Source organism: Coregonus lavaretus (genome assembly GCF_964263955.1).
Source record: "Coregonus lavaretus genome assembly, contig: HAP1_SCAFFOLD_145, whole genome shotgun sequence".
Taxonomy (NCBI): Eukaryota; Metazoa; Chordata; class Actinopteri; order Salmoniformes; family Salmonidae; genus Coregonus; species Coregonus lavaretus.
In genome coordinates this window covers 688,118-710,344 of record NW_028165685.1, presented here as the reverse complement: position 1 = coordinate 710,344, position 22,227 = coordinate 688,118, and the positions used below count along the sequence as shown (strand labels likewise).

Below are 22,227 nucleotides of genomic sequence, written 5' to 3'. Positions count from 1 at the left end.
CATACAAGCTGATATGACAGTCAGTACAGTCTAAGATCTGCCATTTGTTAAAAAATATATATATATTCTTAAACCTGTGTGTTTGGTTATGTTCTTTGTTAAATATGCATTTTGAATGTATAATTCAACTTCTGTATATGTTTGTATAATTGGAAAAGTTTAAGGAAAAATTTTGAAAAATAAGGAACCATAACGTTAGTGGTAGGAACCTTGAGCTATGTACCTTGGTAAACAGGGGACTGATAACAACGACGGACCACGAAGCGACATTTTCGAAATAGCAAAAAATGCAAAAGGTTTAGAAACCTTGAAATGCAGTGAGAATTCTAAAATTGTATTCAACCTGTATTTATCAGATTAGTCTCGTTAAGACAACATTAATTTTTCCAAGAAAGAGGGACCTTCCGTCTACTCTAACGTTACTAGTAGACCATAGAGGTTTAGTCATTGTGCTACCAGCCATGTGGGGGGAGATCGACCCTCCTCCCGAGCCAAGTCCCCCTGTCAACGTTGAACCAGCGGCCTGCAGACAGCCCGATCCCCGGCGACCACAGCCCGACCCCAGGGGAACCGGACCCGCTTCTAGCTGCTCTGCAACCGCCAATACCGAGGAGGACGAGCCGCAGGACAACCAGGTGAGAAGCAGCAACAAGGAGAGAGATATTGATAACGAAGCCCCCCTTTCATCTGTGACGTTAATGTGTGAACTACCTAGCTACCCAACCGGTGAATGACAGGGAAATTGACGAACACACAAGACAAGTGCGCTGCAAGGATTGTGTGTGTCTTCCCAGGCGGACCCCAGCGGTGTGTGTGCCATGGTGGAGGTGGTGGCTGCTGTGAGTGGTATCCAGGTGAAGAGCCAGCAGGTAGGTGAGGCAGAGTTGACCTTAGCCCAGCGGAGAGAGGAGCTGCTGGGACAGTACCGGACCAAGCCCCTGGTGTTCCTGGAGCGTTACCAGGTAACCCTAACAACCTTACCAGAACCAGAACTGGGCTTTTCTCTTTCTTTCCTACTCTCTCTTATGGTCTCAGGGCACCATTTGAAGATGAGACCCTGGTCTCAATTGGGCTCCACTGATTAAATAAAAGCTTATAAAGTTAATAAAACAAAAGTATGTTTGGAATCTATATTTCGTGACAAATTCTTGACACTTATTGTTTTGGAGACACGAATGCTTTTCCATCTCATTCACTTACCGTATTCACTTACCGTATTCACTTACCGCATTCACTTACCGCATTCACTTACCGTATTCACTTACCGTATTCACTTACCGTATTCACTTACCGCATTCACTTACCGCATTCACTTACCGTATTCACTTACCGTATCTCTGTATCTGAAACTGGCCTGAGTATGACTTGGTATTGTATAGAGACTGACATATGACTGACCCCTGCTCCCCCATCACCTCTGACCTCTAACTCTCTCTCCCAGCACCTCTGAATTCTAACCCTCTCCCCCAGGCCCACCTGAAGCCACAGCACCTGTCAGCATTCTGCCACTTGACTCTCTACCCTAACCTCTGACCTCTAACCGTCTCCCCCAGGCCCACCTGAAGCCACAGCACCTGTCAGCATTCTGCCACTTGACTCTCTACCCTAACCTCTGACCTCTAACCGTCTCTACCCTAACCTCTGACCTCTAACCGTCTCCCCCAGGCCCACCTGAAGCCACAGCACCTGTCAGCGTTCTGCCACTTGACTCTCTACCCTAACCTCTGACCTCTAACCGTCTCCCCCAGGCCCACCTGAAGCCACAGCACCTGTCAGCGTTCTGCCACTTGACTCTCTACCCTAACCTCTGACCTCTAACCGTCTCCCCCAGGCCCACCTGAAGCCACAGCACCTGTCAGCATTCTGCCACTTGACTCTCTACCCTAACCTCTGACCTCTAACCGTCTCCCCCAGGCCCACCTGAAGCCACAGCACCTGTCAGCATTCTGCCATCTGACCTCTGACCCCCGGGCGCAGCACTACTGCCGGGAGGTGAGGCGGAGAGAGGCGGGACGCTCCAACAGGACCCGGGTACGCAACCAACGCTACGCTGCCCTCAGGGAACTGCAGAGGGGTGAGCCTAGCAACCAATCAGAGACCTTGGTACTCAGTCTTCAGGACCAATCAGAGACCTTGGTACTCAGTCCTCAGGACCAATCAGAGACCTTGGTACTCAGTCCTCACAACTAATCACAAACACTGATTACTCACCCAGGTCTAGGGTTGCAAAGCTACTGGTAATCAGTGGTGGGAAAAAGTACCCAATTGTCATACTTGAGTAAAAGTAAAGATACCTTAATAGAAAATGACTCAAGTGAAAGTCACCCAGTAAAATACTAATTTAGTAGAAGTCTAAAAGTGTTTGGTTTTAAAATACTTTAGTATCAAGAGTAAATGCAATTGCTAAAATATACTTAAGTATCAAAAGTAAAAGTATAAATCATTTCAAATTCCTTTATATGAATCAAATCAGACGGCACCAGGGTCCACTCCAACACTCGAGACATTTACCAACGCAACGTGTGTTTAGTGAGTCCGCCAGATCAGAGGATGACCAGGGATGTTCTCTTGATTTTCCTGTCCTGCTAAGCACTCAAAATGTAACTAGTACTTTTGAGTGTCAGGGAAAATGTATGGAGTAAAAAGTACATTAGTTTCTTTAGGAATGTAGTGAAGTAAAAGTATAAATAGTAAAGTACAGATACCACAAAAAACGACTTAAGTAGTACTTTAAAGTATTTTTACTTAGGTACTTTACACTGCTGCTGGTAATTTACCAAAGTTACCGCAATCTTCGGTAATTTGGGTAATTAACAGGTAATCTATGGTAACTTTAGTAATTTATACATGAATAACTTGTAAAAAATAATAATTAATCTATACTATTCATTTTTTTATGTGTCCATATTGTCCATGAGTTTCTAAATTAGTAGATAGACCAGATGGTTCCAGAGAAAATAGCCTAATTAATGAAAGAAGCTTCTAATCAACAATGGCATTATTTTCAATTATTTCTGCAACTCTTCCAACTATTCACTTTTTTCACAACTGCCACCAGTTTGGCACCAAAATATTTACAACAAAGATATATTGACATAGTAAAATAAATGAAAGTGTGTAAAAATGTATATAAAGGATATTTCATGCTGAAACCCTCATATTAAACACCAGTGGTATTCACTAAGTTGATGGTTTATATTTTGGATAATGTCTTACAGCTTTTTCATTCTATTTATTTTATATATTGTATATGTGATGAGGCCACACAGAGGGCCAGAGATAATTACTGTCATCATCTGAAGTACCCAAAAAGTACTTCAACATGTCTCTGGTCAATCAAGCTTTATCTTTCCCCCAGAGGGCCAGTACTTCAACATGTCTCTATCCCCCCCAGAGGGCCAGTACTTCAACATGTCTCTATCCCCCCAGAGGGCCAGTACTTCAACATGTCTCTAACCCCCCCAGAGGGCCAGTACTTCAACATGTCTCTAACCCCCCCAGAGGGCCAGTACTTCAACATGTCTCTAACCCCCCCAGAGGGCCAGTACTTCAACATGTCTCTAACCCCCCCCCCCAGAGGGCCAGTACTTCAACATGTCTCTAACCCCCCCCCCCCAGAGGGCCAGTACTTCAACATGTCTCTAACCCCCCCAGAGGGCCAGTACTTCAACATGTCTCTAACCCCCCCAGAGGGCCAGTACTTCAACATGTCTCTAACCCCCCCAGAGGGCCAGTACTTCAACATGTCTCTAACCCCCCCAGAGGGCCAGTACTTCAACATGTCTCTAACCCCCCCCCCAGAGGGCCAGTACTTCAACATGTCTCTAACCCCCCCAGAGGGCCAGTACTTCAACATGTCTCTAACCCCCCCAGAGGGCCAGTACTTCAACATGTCTCTAACCCCCCCAGAGGGCCAGTACTTCAACATGTCTCTAACCCCCCCCCCCAGAGGGCCAGTACTTCAACATGTCTCTAACCCCCCCAGAGGGCCAGTACTTCAACATGTCTCTAACCCCCCCCCCAGAGGGCCAGTACTTCAACATGTCTCTAACCCCCCCCAGAGGGCCAGTACTTCAACATGTCTCTAACCCCCCCAGAGGGCCAGTACTTCAACATGTCTCTAACCCCCCCCCCAGAGGGCCAGTACTTCAACATGTCTCTAACCCCCCCAGAGGGCCAGTACTTCAACATGTCTCTAACCCCCCCCCCAGAGGGCCAGTACTTCAACATGTCTCTAACCCCCCCAGAGGGCCAGTACTTCAACATGTCTCTAACCCCCCCCCCCCCCAGAGGGCCAGTACTTCAACATGTCTCTAACCCCCCCAGAGGGCCAGTACTTCAACATGTCTCTAACCCCCCCAGAGGGCCAGTACTTCAACATGTCTCTAACCCCCCCAGAGGGCCAGTACTTCAACATGTCTCTAACCCCCCCAGAGGGCCAGTACTTCAACATGTCTCTAACCCCCCCAAAGGGCCAGTACTTCAACATGTCTCTAACCCCCCCCAGAGGGCCAGTACTTCAACATGTCTCTAACCCCCCCAAAGGGCCAGTACTTCAACATGTCTCTAACCCCCCCCCCAGAGGGCCAGTACTTCAACATGTCTCTAACCCCCCCAAAGGGCCAGTACTTCAACATGTCTCTAACCCCCCCCAGAGGGCCAGTACTTCAACATGTCTCTAACTCCCCCCCAGAGGGCCAGTACTTCAACATGTCTCTAACCCCCCCAGAGGGCCAGTACTTCAACATGTCTCTAACCCCCCCCCCCCCCCCAGAGGGCCAGTACTTCAACATGTCTCTAACCCCCCCCCCCCCCCCCAGAGGGCCAGTACTTCAACATGTCTCTAACCCCCCCCCCCCCCCAGAGGGCCAGTACTTCAACATGTCTCTAACCCCCCCCCCAGAGGGCCAGTACTTCAACATGTCTCTAACCCCCCCCAGAGGGCCAGTACTTCAACATGTCTCTAACCCCCCCAGAGGGCCAGTACTTCAACATGTCTCTAACCCCCCCAGAGGGCCAGTACTTCAACATGTCTCTAACCCCCCCCCCAGAGGGCCAGTACTTCAACATGTCTCTAACCCCCCCAGAGGGCCAGTACTTCAACATGTCTCTAACCCCCCCAGAGGGCCAGTACTTCAACATGTCTCTAACCCCCCCCCCAGAGGGCCAGTACTTCAACATGTCTCTAACCCCCCCCCCCAGAGGGCCAGTACTTCAACATGTCTCTAACCCCCCCCCCCAGAGGGCCAGTACTTCAACATGTCTCTAACCCCCCCAGAGGGCCAGTACTTCAACATGTCTCTAACCCCCCCCCCCAGAGGGCCAGTACTTCAACATGTCTCTAACCCCCCCCCCCAGAGGGCCAGTACTTCAACATGTCTCTAACCCCCCCAGAGGGCCAGTACTTCAACATGTCTCTAACCCCCCCCCCAGAGGGCCAGTACTTCAACATGTCTCTAACCCCCCCCCAGAGGGCCAGTACTTCAACATGTCTCTAACCCCCCCAGAGGGCCAGTACTTCAACATGTCTCTAACCCCCCCAGAGGGCCAGTACTTCAACATGTCTCTAACCCCCCCCCCAGAGGGCCAGTACTTCAACATGTCTCTAACCCCCCCAGAGGGCCAGTACTTCAACATGTCTCTAACCCCCCCAGAGGGCCAGTACTTCAACATGTCTCTAACCCCCCCAGAGGGCCAGTACTTCAACATGTCTCTAACCCCCCCCCCCCCCAGAGGGCCAGTACTTCAACATGTCTCTAACCCCCCCCAGAGGGCCAGTACTTCAACATGTCTCTAACCCCCCCAGAGGGCCAGTACTTCAACATGTCTCTAACCCCCCCAGAGGGCCAGTACTTCAACATGTCTCTAACCCCCCCCCCCCCAGAGGGCCAGTACTTCAACATGTCTCTAACCCCCCCCCCAGAGGGCCAGTACTTCAACATGTCTCTAACCCCCCCCCCCCCAGAGGGCCAGTACTTCAACATGTCTCTAACCCCCCCAGAGGGCCAGTACTTCAACATGTCACTAACCCCCCCCCCCCAGAGGGCCAGTACTTCAACATGTCTCTAACCCCCCCAGAGGGCCAGTACTTCAACATGTCTCTAACCCCCCCAGAGGGCCAGTACTTCAACATGTCTCTAACCCCCCCAGAGGGCCAGTACTTCAACATGTCTCTAACCCCCCCCCCCAGAGGGCCAGTACTTCAACATGTCTCTAACCCCCCCAGAGGGCCAGTACTTCAACATGTCTCTAACCCCCCCAGAGGGCCAGTACTTCAGCATGTCTCTAACCCCCCCCCCCCAGAGGGCCAGTACTTCAACATGTCTCTAACCCCCCCAGAGGGCCAGTACTTCAACATGTCTCTAACCCCCCCCCCCAGAGGGCCAGTACTTCAACATGTCTCTAACCCCCCCAGAGGGCCAGTACTTCAACATGTCTCTAACCCCCCCCCCCCAGAGGGCCAGTACTTCAACATGTCTCTAACCCCCCCCCCCAGAGGGCCAGTACTTCAACATGTCTCTAACCCCCCCCCCCAGAGGGCCAGTACTTCAACATGTCTCTAACCCCCCCAGAGGGCCAGTACTTCAACATGTCTCTAACCCCCCCCCCAGAGGGCCAGTACTTCAACATGTCTCTAACCCCCCCCCAGAGGGCCAGTACTTCAACATGTCTCTAACCCCCCCCAGAGGGCCAGTACTTCAACATGTCTCTAACCCCCCCCAGAGGGCCAGTACTTCAACATGTCTCTAACCCCCCCCCAGAGGGCCAGTACTTCAACATGTCTCTAACCCCCCCAGAGGGCCAGTACTTCAACATGTCTCTAACCCCCCCAGAGGGCCAGTACTTCAACATGTCTCTAACCCCCCCAGAGGGCCAGTACTTCAACATGTCTCTAACCCCCCCCCCCCCCAGAGGGCCAGTACTTCAACATGTCTCTAACCCCCCCCCCCAGAGGGCCAGTACTTCAACATGTCTCTAACCCCCCCCAGAGGGCCAGTACTTCAACATGTCTCTAACCCCCCCCAGAGGGCCAGTACTTCAACATGTCTCTAACCCCCCCCCCAGAGGGCCAGTACTTCAACATGTCTCTAACCCCCCCCCCAGAGGGCCAGTACTTCAACATGTCTCTAACCCCCCCAGAGGGACAGTACTTCAACATGTCTCTAACCCCCCCCCAGAGGGCCAGTACTTCAACATGTCTCTAACCCCCCCCAGAGGGCCAGTACTTCAACATGTCTCTAACCCCCCCCCAGAGGGCCAGTACTTCAACATGTCTCTAACCCCCCCCCCCCCTCCAGAGGGCCAGTACTTCAACATGTCTCTAACCCCCCCCAGAGGGCCAGTACTTCAACATGTCTCTAACCCCCCCAGAGGGCCAGTACTTCAACATGTCTCTAACCCCCCCCCAGAGGGCCAGTACTTCAACATGTCTCTAACCCCCCCCCAGAGGGCCAGTACTTCAACATGTCTCTAACCCCCCCCCCCCCAGAGGGCCAGTACTTCAACATGTCTCTAACCCCCCCCCCCCCCAGAGGGCCAGTACTTCAACATGTCTCTAACCCCCCCAGAGGGCCAGTACTTCAACATGTCTCTAACCCCCCCCCCCAGAGGGCCAGTACTTCAACATGTCTCTAACCCCCCCAGAGGGCCAGTACTTCAACATGTCTCTAACCCCCCCAGAGGGCCAGTACTTCAACATGTCTCTAACCCCCCCAGAGGGCCAGTACTTCAACATGTCTCTAACCCCCCCCCAGAGGGCCAGTACTTCAACATGTCTCTAACCCCCCCAGAGGGCCAGTACTTCAACATGTCTCTAACCCCCCCCCCCCCCCCAGAGGGCCAGTACTTCAACATGTCTCTAACCCCCCCAGAGGGCCAGTACTTCAACATGTCTCTAACCCCCCCCCCAGAGGGCCAGTACTTCAACATGTCTCTAACCCCCCCCCCCCCCCCAGAGGGCCAGTACTTCAACATGTCTCTAACCCCCCCCCCCAGAGGGCCAGTACTTCAACATGTCTCTCTAACCCCCCCCCCCCCCCCCCCCCAGAGGGCCAGTACTTCAACATGTCTCTAACCCCCCCCAGAGGGCCAGTACTTCAACATGTCTCTAACCCCCCCAGAGGGCCAGTACTTCAACATGTCTCTAACCCCCCCCCCCCCCAGAGGGCCAGTACTTCAGCATGTCTCTAACCCCCCCAGAGGGCCAGTACTTCAACATGTCTCTAACCCCCCCAGAGGGCCAGTACTTCAACATGTCTCTAACCCCCCCAGAGGGCCAGTACTTCAACATGTCTCTAACCCCCCCCCCCCAGAGGGCCAGTACTTCAACATGTCTCTAACCCCCCCCCCCCCCAGAGGGCCAGTACTTCAACATGTCTCTAACCCCCCCCCCAGAGGGCCAGTACTTCAACATGTCTCTAACCCCCCCCCAGAGGGCCAGTACTTCAACATGTGTCTAACCCCCCCCCCAGAGGGCCAGTACTTCAACATGTCTCTAACCCCCCCCCAGAGGGCCAGTACTTCAACATGTCTCTAACCCCCCCCCAGAGGGCCAGTACTTCAACATGTCTCTAACCCCCCCCCCCAGAGGGCCAGTACTTCAACATGACTCTAACCCCCCCCAGAGGGCCAGTACTTCAACATGTCTCTAACCCCCCCAGAGGGCCAGTACTTCAACATGTCTCTAACCCCCCCCCAGAGGGCCAGTACTTCAACATGTCTCTAACCCCCCCCCCCCCCAGAGGGCCAGTACTTCAACATGTCTCTAACCCCCCCCCCCCCCAGAGGGCCAGTACTTCAACATGTCTCTAACCCCCCCCAGAGGGCCAGTACTTCAACATGTCTCTAACCCCCCCAGAGGGCCAGTACTTCAACATGTCTCTAACCCCCCCAGAGGGCCAGTACTTCAACATGTCTCTAACCCCCCCAGAGGGCCAGTACTTCAACATGTCTCTAACCCCCCCCCCCCCCCCCCCAGAGGGCCAGTACTTCAACATGTCTCTAACCCCCCCAGAGGGCCAGTACTTCAACATGTCTCTAACCCCCCCCCCCCCCCCCCCAGAGGGCCAGTACTTCAACATGTCTCTAACCCCCCCCCAGAGGGCCAGTACTTCAACATGTCTCTAACCCCCCCCCCAGAGGGCCAGTACTTCAACATGTCTCTAACCCCCCCCAGAGGGCCAGTACTTCAACATGTCTCTAACCCCCCCCCAGAGGGCCAGTACTTCAACATGTCTCTAACCCCCCCAGAGGGCCAGTACTTCAACATGTCTCTAACCCCCCCCCAGAGGGCCAGTACTTCAACATGTCTCTAACCCCCCCCCCCCAGAGGGCCAGTACTTCAACATGTCTCTAACCCCCCCAGAGGGCCAGTACTTCAACATGTCTCTAACCCCCCCAGAGGGCCAGTACTTCAACATGTCTCTAACCCCCCCCCAGAGGGCCAGTACTTCAACATGTCTCTAACCCCCCCAGAGGGCCAATACTTCAACATGTCTCTAACCCCCCCCAGAGGGCCAGTACTTCAACATGTCTCTAACCCCCCCCCCCCCCAGAGGGCCAGTACTTCAACATGTCTCTAACCCCCCCCCCCCCCCCAGAGGGCCAGTACTTCAACATGTCTCTAACCCCCCCCCCCCCCCCCCAGAGGGCCAGTACTTCAACATGTCTCTAACCCCCCCAGAGGGCCAGTACTTCAACATGTCTCTAACCCCCCCAGAGGGCCAGTACTTCAACATGTCTCTAACCCCCCCCCCCCCCCCCCCCAGAGGGCCAGTACTTCAACATGTCTCTAACCCCCCCAGAGGGCCAGTACTTCAACATGTCTCTAACCCCCCCCCAGAGGGCCAGTACTTCAACATGTCTCTAACCCCCCCAGAGGGCCAGTACTTCAACATGTCTCTAACCCCCCCAGAGGGCCAGTACTTCAACATGTCTCTAACCCCCCCCAGAGGGCCAGTACTTCAACATGTCTCTAACCCCCCCCCAGAGGGCCAGTACTTCAACATGTCTCTAACCCCCCCCCAGAGGGCCAGTACTTCAACATGTCTCTAACCCCCCCCAGAGGGCCAGTACTTCAACATGTCTCTAACCCCCCCCCCCCCAGAGGGCCAGTACTTCAACATGTCTCTAACCCCCCCCAGAGGGCCAGTACTTCAACATGTCTCTAACCCCCCCCCAGAGGGCCAGTACTTCAACATGTCTCTAACCCCCCCCCCCCCCCAGAGGGCCAGTACTTCAACATGTCTCTAACCCCCCCCCCCCAGAGGGCCAGTACTTCAACATGTCTCTAACCCCCCCCCCCCCCCAGAGGGCCAGTACTTCAACATGTCTCTAACCCCCCCCCCCCCCCCAGAGGGCCAGTACTTCAACATGTCTCTAACCCCCCCCCAGAGGGCCAGTACTTCAACATGTCTCTAACCCCCCCCCAGAGGGCCAGTACTTCAACATGTCTCTAACCCCCCCCAGAGGGCCAGTACTTCAACATGTCTCTAACCCCCCCAGAGGGCCAGTACTTCAACATGTCTCTAACCCCCCCCAGAGGGCCAGTACTTCAACATGTCTCTAACCCCCCCCCCCCCCCCCAGAGGGCCAGTACTTCAACATGTCTCTAACCCCCCCCCCCCCCCCCCAGAGGGCCAGTACTTCAACATGTCTCTAACCCCCCCCCAGAGGGCCAGTACTTCAACATGTCTCTAACCCCCCCCCCAGAGGGCCAGTACTTCAACATGTCTCTAACCCCCCCAGAGGGCCAGTACTTCAACATGTCTCTAACCCCCCCCAGAGGGCCAGTACTTCAACATGTCTCTAACCCCCCCCCAGAGGGCCAGTACTTCAACATGTCTCTAACCCCCCCCAGAGGGCCAGTACTTCAACATGTCTCTAACCCCCCCCAGAGGGCCAGTACTTCAACATGTCTCTAACCCCCCCCAGAGGGCCAGTACTTCAACATGTCTCTAACCCCCCCCCCCCCCAGAGGGCCAGTACTTCAACATGTCTCTAACCCCCCCCCAGAGGGCCAGTACTTCAACATGTCTCTAACCCCCCCAGAGGGCCAGTACTTCAACATGTCTCTAACCCCCCCAGAGGGCCAGTACTTCAACATGTCTCTAACCCCCCCAGAGGGCCAGTACTTCAACATGTCTCTAACCCCCCCCAGAGGGCCAGTACTTCAACATGTCTCTAACCCCCCCCCCCCCAGAGGGCCAGTACTTCAACATGTCTCTAACCCCCCCCCCAGAGGGCCAGTACTTCAACATGTCTCTAACCCCCCCCCCCAGAGGGCCAGTACTTCAACATGTCTCTAACCCCCCCCAGAGGGCCAGTACTTCAACATGTCTCTAACCCCCCCCAGAGGGCCAGTACTTCAACATGTCTCTAACCCCCCCAGAGGGCCAGTACTTCAACATGTCTCTTACCCCCCCAGAGGGCCAGTACTTCAACATGTCTCTAACCCCCCCCCCCAGAGGGCCAGTACTTCAACATGTCTCTAACCCCCCCAGAGGGCCAGTACTTCAACATGTCTCTAACCCCCCCCCCCCAGAGGGCCAGTACTTCAACATGTCTCTAACCCCCCCCAGAGGGCCAGTACTTCAACATGTCTCTAACCCCCCCCCCAGAGGGCCAGTACTTCAACATGTCTCTAACCCCCCCAGAGGGCCAATACTTCAACATGTCTCTAACCCCCCCCAGAGGGCCAGTACTTCAACATGTCTCTAACCCCCCCCCCCCCCCAGAGGGCCAGTACTTCAACATGTCTCTAACCCCCCCAGAGGGCCAGTACTTCAACATGTCTCTAACCCCCCCCAGAGGGCCAGTACTTCAACATGTCTCTAACCCCCCCCCAGAGGGCCAGTACTTCAACATGTCTCTAACCCCCCCAGAGGGCCAATACTTCAACATGTCTCTAACCCCCCCAGAGGGCCAGTACTTCAACATGTCTCTAACCCCCCCCCCCCCCAGAGGGCCAGTACTTCAACATGTCTCTAACCCCCCCCCCCCCCCCAGAGGGCCAGTACTTCAACATGTCTCTAACCCCCCCCCCCCCCCCCCCAGAGGGCCAGTACTTCAACATGTCTCTAACCCCCCCAGAGGGCCAGTACTTCAACATGTCTCTAACCCCCCCAGAGGGCCAGTACTTCAACATGTCTCTAACCCCCCCCCCCCCCCCCCCCCAGAGGGCCAGTACTTCAACATGTCTCTAACCCCCCCCAGAGGGCCAGTACTTCAACATGTCTCTAACCCCCCCCCAGAGGGCCAGTACTTCAACATGTCTCTAACCCCCCCAGAGGGCCAGTACTTCAACATGTCTCTAACCCCCCCAGAGGGCCAGTACTTCAACATGTCTCTAACCCCCCCAGAGGGCCAGTACTTCAACATGTCTCTAACCCCCCCCAGAGGGCCAGTACTTCAACATGTCTCTAACCCCCCCCCCCAGAGGGCCAGTACTTCAACATGTCTCTAACCCCCCCCAGAGGGCCAGTACTTCAACATGTCTCTAACCCCCCCCCCCCCCAGAGGGCCAGTACTTCAACATGTCTCTAACCCCCCCAGAGGGCCAGTACTTCAACATGTCTCTAACCCCCCCCCAGAGGGCCAGTACTTCAACATGTCTCTAACCCCCCCCCCCCCCCAGAGGGCCAGTACTTCAACATGTCTCTAACCCCCCCCCCCCAGAGGGCCAGTACTTCAACATGTCTCTAACCCCCCCCCCCCCCCAGAGGGCCAGTACTTCAACATGTCTCTAACCCCCCCCCCCCCCCCCCAGAGGGCCAGTACTTCAACATGTCTCTAACCCCCCCAGAGGGCCAGTACTTCAACATGTCTCTAACCCCCCCCCAGAGGGCCAGTACTTCAACATGTCTCTAACCCCCCCAGAGGGCCAGTACTTCAACATGTCTCTAACCCCCCCAGAGGGCCAGTACTTCAACATGTCTCTAACCCCCCCAGAGGGCCAGTACTTCAACATGTCTCTAACCCCCCCCCCCCCCCCAGAGGGCCAGTACTTCAACATGTCTCTAACCCCCCCCCCCCCCCCAGAGGGCCAGTACTTCAACATGTCTCTAACCCCCCCCCAGAGGGCCAGTACTTCAACATGTCTCTAACCCCCCCCCAGAGGGCCAGTACTTCAACATGTCTCTAACCCCCCCAGAGGGCCAGTACTTCAACATGTCTCTAACCCCCCCCAGAGGGCCAGTACTTCAACATGTCTCTAACCCCCCCCCAGAGGGCCAGTACTTCAACATGTCTCTAACCCCCCCAGAGGGCCAGTACTTCAACATGTCTCTAACCCCCCCAGAGGGCCAGTACTTCAACATGTCTCTAACCCCCCCCAGAGGGCCAGTACTTCAACATGTCTCTAACCCCCCCCCCCCCCAGAGGGCCAGTACTTCAACATGTCTCTAACCCCCCCCCAGAGGGCCAGTACTTCAACATGTCTCTAACCCCCCCAGAGGGCCAGTACTTCAACATGTCTCTAACCCCCCCAGAGGGCCAGTACTTCAACATGTCTCTAACCCCCCCAGAGGGCCAGTACTTCAACATGTCTCTAACCCCCCCCAGAGGGCCAGTACTTCAACATGTCTCTAACCCCCCCCCCCCCCAGAGGGCCAGTACTTCAACATGTCTCTAACCCCCCCCCAGAGGGCCAGTACTTCAACATGTCTCTAACCCCCCCCCCAGAGGGCCAGTACTTCAACATGTCTCTAACCCCCCCCAGAGGGCCAGTACTTCAACATGTCTCTAACCCCCCCCAGAGGGCCAGTACTTCAACATGTCTCTAACCCCCCCAGAGGGCCAGTACTTCAACATGTCTCTTACCCCCCCAGAGGGCCAGTACTTCAACATGTCTCTAACCCCCCCCCCCAGAGGGCCAGTACTTCAACATGTCTCTAACCCCCCCAGAGGGCCAGTACTTCAACATGTCTCTAACCCCCCCCCCCAGAGGGCCAGTACTTCAACATGTCTCTAACCCCCCCCAGAGGGCCAGTACTTCAACATGTCTCTAACCCCCCCCCAGAGGGCCAGTACTTCAACATGTCTCTAACCCCCCCAGAGGGCCAATACTTCAACATGTCTCTAACCCCCCCCCAGAGGGCCAGTACTTCAACATGTCTCTAACCCCCCCCCCCCCCCCAGAGGGCCAGTACTTCAACATGTTTCTAACCCCCCCCAGAGGGCCAGTACTTCAACATGTCTCTAACCCCCCCCAGAGGGCCAGTACTTCAACATGTCTCTAACCCCCCCCAGAGGGCCAGTACTTCAACATGTCTCTAACCCCCCCAGAGGGCCAGTACTTCAACATGTCTCTAACCCCCCCCCAGAGGGCCAGTACTTCAACATGTCTCTAACCCCCCCCCCCCCTCCAGAGGGCCAGTACTTCAACATGTCTCTAACCCCCCCCCCCCAGAGGGCCAGTACTTCAACATGTCTCTAACCCCCCCAGAGGGCCAGTACTTCAACATGTCTCTAACCCCCCCCCCAGAGGGCCAGTACTTCAACATGTCTCTAACCCCCCCAGAGGGCCAGTACTTCAACATGTCTCTATCCCCCCCAGAGGGCCAGTACTTCAACATGTCTCTAACCCCCCCAGAGGGCCAGTACTTCAACATGTCTCTAACCCCCCCCCCAGAGGGCCAGTACTTCAACATGTCTCTAACCCCCCCAGAGGGCCAGTACTTCAACATGTCTCTAACCCCCCCCCCCCCTCCAGAGGGCCAGTACTTCAACATGTCTCTAACCCCCCCAGAGGGCCAGTACTTCAACATGTCTCTATCCCCCCAGAGGGCCAGTACTTCAACATGTCTCTAACCCCCCCAGAGGGCCAGTACTTCAACATGTCTCTAACCCCCCCCCCAGAGGGCCAGTACTTCAACATGTCTCTAACCCCCCCAGAGGGCCAGTACTTCAACATGTCTCTAACCCCCCCCCCCCCCCCCCAGAGGGCCAGTACTTCAACATGTCTCTAACCCCCCCCCAGAGGGCCAGTACTTCAACATGTCTCTAACCCCCCCAGAGGGCCAGTACTTCAACATGTCTCTAACCCCCCCAGAGGGCCAGTACTTCAACATGTCTCTAACCCCCCCAGAGGGCCAGTACTTCAACATGTCTCTAACCCCCCCCAGAGGGCCAGTACTTCAACATGTCTCTAACCCCCCCAGAGGGCCAGTACTTCAACATGTCTCTAACCCCCCCCCAGAGGGCCAGTACTTCAACATGTCTCTAACCCCCCCCCCAGAGGGCCAGTACTTCAACATGTCTCTAACCCCCCCCCCAGAGGGCCAGTACTTCAACATGTCTCTAACCCCCCCAGAGGGCCAGTACTTCAACATGTCTCTAACCCCCCCCCAGAGGGCCAGTACTTCAACATGTCTCTAACCCCCCCCCCCAGAGGGCCAGTACTTCAACATGTCTCTAACCCCCCCCCAGAGGGCCAGTACTTCAACATGTCTCTAACCCCCCCAGAGGGCCAGTACTTCAACATGTCTCTAACCCCCCCTAGAGGGCCAGTACTTCAACATGTCTCTAACCCCCCCAGAGGGCCAGTACTTCAACATGTCTCTAACCCCCCCCAGAGGGCCAGTACTTCAACATGTCTCTAACCCCCCCAGAGGGCCAGTACTTCAACATGTCTCTAACCCCCCCCAGAGGGCCAGTACTTCAACATGTCTCTAACCCCCCCCCCAGAGGGCCAGTACTTCAACATGTCTCTAACCCCCCCCCAGAGGGCCAGTACTTCAACATGTCTCTAACCCCCCCCCAGAGGGCCAGTACTTCAACATGTCTCTAACCCCCCCAGAGGGCCAGTACTTCAACATGTCTCTAACCCCCCCTAGAGGGCCAGTACTTCAACATGTCTCTAACCCCCCCCCAGAGGGCCAGTACTTCAACATGTCTCTAACCCCCCCCCCCCAGAGGGCCAGTACTTCAACATGTCTCTAACCCCCCCAGAGGGCCAGTACTTCAACATGTCTCTAACCCCCCCCCCCAGAGGGCCAGTACTTCAACATGTCTCTAACCCCCCCCCCCCAGAGGGCCAGTACTTCAACATGTCTCTATCCCCCCAGAGGGCCAGTACTTCAACATGTCTCTAACCCCCCCCCAGAGGGCCAGTACTTCAACATGTCTCTAACCCCCCCCCCCCAGAGGGCCAGTACTTCAACATGTCTCTAACCCCCCCAGAGGGCCAGTACTTCAACATGTCTCTAACCCCCCCCCCCAGAGGGCCAGTACTTCAACATGTCTCTAACCCCCCCCCCCAGAGGGCCAGTACTTCAACATGTCTCTATCCCCCCAGAGGGCCAGTACTTCAACATGTCTCTAACCCCCCCAGAGGGCCAGTACTTCAACATGTCTCTAACCCCCCCAGAGGGCCAGTACTTCAACATGTCTCTAACCCCCCCAGAGGGCCAGTACTTCAGCGAGGACCAGATGAGAGGCCGGGAACCCTTACTGTATGAGCAATACATCGGCCAATACCTGACTGAGGAGGAGCTGCTACATCGCTCCCTAGAGGCCATGCAGGGAGGAGCAGGGGAGGAGCGGGGAGCTGGGGGGGGACTGGCCCACCTCCTCCTCAGCTCCTACCAGGAGAGACTGATCCAGAGCCGGCTGCAGGAGGAGCAGGACAGGGAGGAGAACGCACAGGAGGAGGAGCAGGACAGGGAGGAGAACGCACAGGAGGAGGAGCAGGGTAAGACACAAGGGAAATAGTTTGCCAACGTTCGCTAAAGTTGGCTAACAGTTTGAGAAGGTAGTGTCTGCAGCGAAGGTAAGTGTCTATTTGGGGTCTAAACTGCTGCTACAAATAATAATGTGGCCATGGAGGGTTCTGTTACATGTAGTTAGAATAGCAACGTCATTTAATGTGTCCACTCACATTTTACATTTACGTCATTTAGCAGACGCTCTTATCCAGAGCCACTTACAAATTGGTGCATTCACCTTATGATAGCCAGTGGGATAACCACTTTACAATATTATTATTATTTTATTTTTATTGGGGGGGTGGGGTAAGGGGGGGTAGAAGGATTACTTTATCCTATCCCAGGTATTCCTTAAAGAGGTGGGGTTTAAAATGTCTCCGGAAGGTGGTGAGTGACTCCGCTGTCCTGGCGTCGTGAGGGAGCTTGTTCCACCATTGGGGTGCCAGAGCAGCGAACAGTTTTGAACTCCCGAGTGGCGCAGTGGTCTAAGGCACTGCATCGCGGTGCTAGCTGTGCCACTAGAGATCCTGGTTCGAGTCCAGGCTCTGTCGCAGCCGGCCGCGACCGGGAGACCCCATGGGCGGCGCACAATTGGTCCAGCGTCGTCCAAGGTAGGGGAGGGTTTGGCCGGCAGGGATGTAGGTTCGTCCCCCAGTATGAAAAAAAACAAAAAAACATGTATGCATTCACTAACTGTAAGTCGCTCTGGATAAGAGCGTCTGCTAAATGACTAAAATGTAAAATGTAGAGATCTGTTACATGTAGTGAGAATAGCAACGGCATTTTCACTTTTGATTATTGCCTCTAAAATGCCACAGTGATCCATACAAAAAAGGACCTATTTGCGGTTGTAACATTTTTTAAATGTTAATTCAACTCATTGTTACTAAGAAAGTGTTACTACTAAGTAGCGCCAATGTTCCTGTGCTGTCCCTTAGACAACACAGTCCCGTATGTCTTTATTAATGAAAACCTATACGGTCCGTCTGTCACCAAGGTTCCTGTGCTGTCCCTTGGACAACACAGTCCCGTATGTCTGTATTAATGAAAACATATACGGTCCGTCTGTCACCAAGGTTGAATACAACTCCAAGTTGGATGTTTCTCTGTCTATTGTCAGTGGGATTGCTTCTTATATAGCCCAGAATCTTGAGACCAAATATCCAACGGAACATAATGAAGACTTTCCAAAGAGGTGCCAGACATCTCACTTCCTTTCTGCTTCACCTCGTTTCAAAACAAAAGTCCTGCACGTGGGCCATATGTGCGCAAGCAAGCCATAACTTGTGGGGGACTTTTCTACTGACGGAGGAGGGGAAGAAGGTCCGCAGCAGACCCACGTGTGGAAAGTCTGTTTATTAATATGCTCTTTGGGATATTTGGTCTCATTTTGTTCCACAGACAATCTGCAGAGGAAGTTTAAATGTACTTGTAATCAACATTCGTGACACACAGAGGACGTGAAGCTAGCTTTCAGGTTTTGGCAATGGATTTTTTGCGTGTCGATGATGTAAGAGGGATGTCATTGGTGCATCACCACTACTAAGGAACATGTTCGCCGCGAACAGAACCCTTGTTGAACTCTTCAGAGCACGTCTCATGGTTCTGTGTGTGTGTTGCCTCCAGGTGGAGGGTTCGGGGCAGAGGGCTGTGAGCCGACCCCCCAGGAGAAAGCACTGCTCAGGGTGGTTCTGTGTGTGTGTTGCCTCCAGGGGCAGAGGGCTGTGAGCCGACCCCCCAGGAGAAAGCACTGCTCAGGGTGGTTCTGTGTGTGTGTTGCCTCCAGGGGCAGAGGGCTGTGAGCCGACCCCCCAGGAGAAAGCACTGCTCAGGGTGGTTCTGTGTGTGTGTTGCCTCCAGGTGGAGGGTTGGGGGCAGAGGGCTGTGAGCCGACCCCCCAGGAGAAAGCACTGCTCAGGGTGGTTCTGTGTGTGTGTTGCCTCCAGGGGCAGAGGGCTGTGAGCCGACCCCCCAGGAGAAAGCACTGCTCAGGGTGGTTCTGTGTGTGTGTTGCCTCCAGGGGCAGAGGGCTGTGAGCCGACCCCCCAGGAGAAAGCACTGCTCAGGGTGGTTCTGTGTGTGTGTTGCCTCCAGGGGCAGAGGGCTGTGAGCCGACCCCCCCAGGAGAAAGCACTGCTCAGGGTGGTTCTGTGTGTGTGTTGCCTCCAGGTGGAGGGTTGGGGGCAGAGGGCTGTGAGCCGACCCCCCAGGAGAAAGCACTGCTCAGGGTGGTTCTGTGTGTGTGTTGGCTCCAGGTGGAGGGTTGGGGGCAGAGGGCTGTGAGCCGACCCCCCAGGAGAAAGCACTGCTCAGGGTGGTTCTGTGTGTGTGTTGGCTCCAGGTGGAGGGTTCGGGGCAGAGGGCTGTGAGCCGACCCCCCAGGAGAAAGCACTGCTCAGGGTGGTTCTGTGTGTGTGTTGCCTCCAGGTGGAGGGTTGGGGGCAGAGGGCTGTGAGCCGACCCCCCAGGAGAAAGCACTGCTCAGGGTGGTTCTGTGTGTGTGTTGCCTCCAGGTGGAGGGTTAGGGGCAGAGGGCTGTGAGCCGACCCCCCAGGAGAAAGCACTGCTCAGGGACGAGTTCGTCACTCAGATGTACCAACGCTTCCTGGACGGACACGACAAAGACTTTAACTACAGGTCAGTAGCTGGCTGGCTGACTAACTGGGTTGGCTGACTGCTTCCTGGACGGACACGACAAAGACTTTAACTACAGGTCAGTAGCTGGCTGGCTGACTAACTGGGTTGGCTGACTGCTTCCTGGACGGACACGACAAAGACTTTAACTACAGGTCAGTAGCTGGCTGGCTGACTAACTGGGTTGGCTGACTGCTTCCTGGACGGACACGACAAAGACTTTAACTACAGGTCAGTAGCTGGCTGGCTGACTAACTGGGTTGGCTGACTGCTTCCTGGACGGACACGACAAAGACTTTAACTACAGGTCAGTAGCTGGCTAGCTGACTAACTGGGTTGACTGACTGACTGGGTAGACTGACTGGGTAGACTAAGTGAATGACTAACTGGGTTAACTAACTGAATGACTAACGTTGTTGACTAACTGAATGACTACCAGGGTTGGCTAACTGAATGACTACCAGGGTTGGCTAACTGATTGACTACCAGGGTTGACTAACTGAATGAATGACAGGGTTGACTGAATGACTAACAGGGTTGACTAACTGAATGAATGACAGGGTTGACTGAATGACTGACAGGGTTGACTAACTGAATGACTAACAGGGTTGACTAACTGAATGAATGACAGGGTTGACTGAATGACTAACAGGGTTGACTAACTGAATGAATGACTGACTAACCCACAACTACAGGTCAGTACACAGACTGAACTCAAACTACTTTACTAGCTGTGTGTGTGTGTGTGTGTGTGTGTGTGTGTGTGTGTGTGTGTGTGTTACAGTGAAGTGGATGGGAACCCCGACTACGACAACCTGGACATCGTCAACAGAGATGCAGAGGAGAAGTACTTCGATGAGGATGAGGAGGAGGAGGAGGAGGAAGAAGAGGAAGATGTTGTGATGTCATGACAGCAGTTGTTATTGGACTGTAAATATGATATAACCTCTAATAACTCAACTAATGTTTCTACTCTTTTTGTTTAATCACATTCATTTAATATTTCCGTTTGTTTGTATGGATAGCAATAAATCATGTCTGTTTACGTACGTTGTTAGTCAGTTTTAATTATTTCTAACTAGTTCCTAGTTTTAGTTTGGACCTGCAATACACCACACCCTGCTGTCAACACCGGCCACTGAAGTTTTTCTGGATGAGTCACCGAGAGCTGATTGCAACTGAGTCTCAGCAACTCGATGAAGAGTTGGTATTTGAAGGGCTGAAAACAGGTGGAAATCAGGTTCCAGGAAGTGAAATCAGATTTTTTCCATTCCATTGGTGGCTGAGAACACGTTCAGGGATTGGATTGAAATTCCAACTAGCTAATGAATCCAATAAATGAAGAGCTGAGAACACGTTCAGGGATTGGATTGAAATCCAACTAGCTAATGAAATCCAATAAATGAAGAGCTGAGAACACGTTCAGGGATTGGATTGAAATCCAACTAGCTAATGAAATCCAATAAATGAAGAGCTGAGAACACGTTCAGGGATTGGATTGAAATCCAACTAGCTAATGAATCCAATAAATGAAGAGCTGAGAACACGTTCAGGGATTGAAATCCAACTAGCTAATGAATCCAATAAATGAAGAGCTGAGAACACGTTCAGGGATTGGATTGAATTCCAACTAGCTAATGAATCCAATAAATGAAGAGCTGAGAACACGTTCAGGGATTGGATTGAAATTCCAACTAGCTAATGAATCCAATAAATGAAGAGCTGAGAACACGTTCAGGGATTGGATTGAAATTCCAACTAGCTAATGAATCCAATAAATGAAGAGCTGAGAACACGTTCAGGGATTGGATTGAAATCCAACTAGCTAATGAATCCAATAAATGAAGAGCTGAGAACACGTTCAGGGATTGGATTGAAATTCCAACTAGCTAATGAATCCAATAAATGAAGAGCTGAGAACACGTTCAGGGATTGGATTGAAATTCCAACTAGCTAATGAATCCAATAAATGAAGAGCTGAGAACACGTTCAGGGATTGGATTGAAATTCCAACTAGCTAATGAAATCCAATAAATGAAGAGCTGAGAACACGTTCAGGGATTGGATTGAAATTCCAACTAGCTAATGAATCCAATAAATGAAGAGTGTTCATGATTGGCCCACCCATGTAATTCCCAGTCTTATGGTCCACTAGACCAGTCTTATATTGAAGCAATAAGGTCCAAGGAGGTGCGGTATATGGCCAATATACCACAGCTAAGGGCTGTTCTTAGTCACAACGCAACACTGAGTACAGCCTGGATACAGCCCTTAGCTGTGTTATTTACGTTTTACATGTTAGTCATTTAGCAGACGCTCTTATCCAGAGCGACTTACAGTTAGTAAGTGCATACATTTTCACACTGGCCCCCCCCACATTTTCATACTGCCCCCCCCCCCCCCCCCCGTGGGAATCGAACCCACAACCCTGCCGTTGCGAACGCCATGCTCTACCCAATTGATCATATACTCCCGAGGAGCCTTAATGCTATTATCAACAGGTTACCAACGTAATTAGAACAGTAAACAATTAGTTTTGCGTCACACCCATGGCATATTGTCTGATATACCACGGCTTTCAGCCAATCAGCATCCAGGAGCCAAACCACCTGGTTTATAACGGGCGGTTCCGATTCTGCTGAGGCAAAGGCCCGTCACGCCATGAGGGAGGAGCACCCTTCTCAAATCAAACAGTCATCTGTGCCGCTCTGTCATTTTGTCAACAAGGCAGCATGGTGCATCGTCCAGAAACATCTCTTTTCCATAAAATAAGTGTTTGAATTTTTTTTATTGGGAAGGCAGATAAAGCGTTTTTAACAAAAGCAAATCACTTTTGCATGGGGAAAACAGAATCCTACAAATTATTACACATGCTTAATTATGTCACTTA

The 22,227-nt window shown here is 53.3% G+C and overlaps 1 protein-coding gene across 1 annotated transcript; it reads left to right on the top strand.

Annotated features, from left to right (window-relative positions):
• The first annotated feature begins 226 nt into the window (after positions 1-226).
• Positions 227-20,385, top strand: LOC311115597 (coiled-coil domain-containing protein 97-like). The gene is made up of 6 exons (XM_084190758.1): positions 227-635; positions 795-962; positions 1,915-2,074; positions 16,403-16,690; positions 19,217-19,340; positions 20,122-20,385. Exons 1-6 carry the CDS (start codon positions 462-464, stop codon positions 20,246-20,248), a joined length of 1,041 nt encoding a protein of 346 aa, XP_084046884.1. The 5' UTR covers positions 227-461; the 3' UTR covers positions 20,249-20,385.
• The last annotated feature ends 1,842 nt before the right edge of the window (positions 20,386-22,227 follow it).

Excerpts from the sequence above, each read along its gene's own strand:
- LOC311115597 (XM_084190758.1), top strand. The coding sequence starts at position 462 with ATGTGGGGGGAGATCGACCCTCCTCCCGAGCCAAGTCCCCCTGTCAAC. Across the intron at positions 636-794 it reads ACGAGCCGCAGGACAACCAG|GCGGACCCCAGCGGTGTGTG; the intron begins GTGAGAAGCAGC and ends GTGTCTTCCCAG. Across the intron at positions 19,341-20,121 it reads GACAAAGACTTTAACTACAG|TGAAGTGGATGGGAACCCCG; the intron begins GTCAGTAGCTGG and ends TGTGTGTTACAG.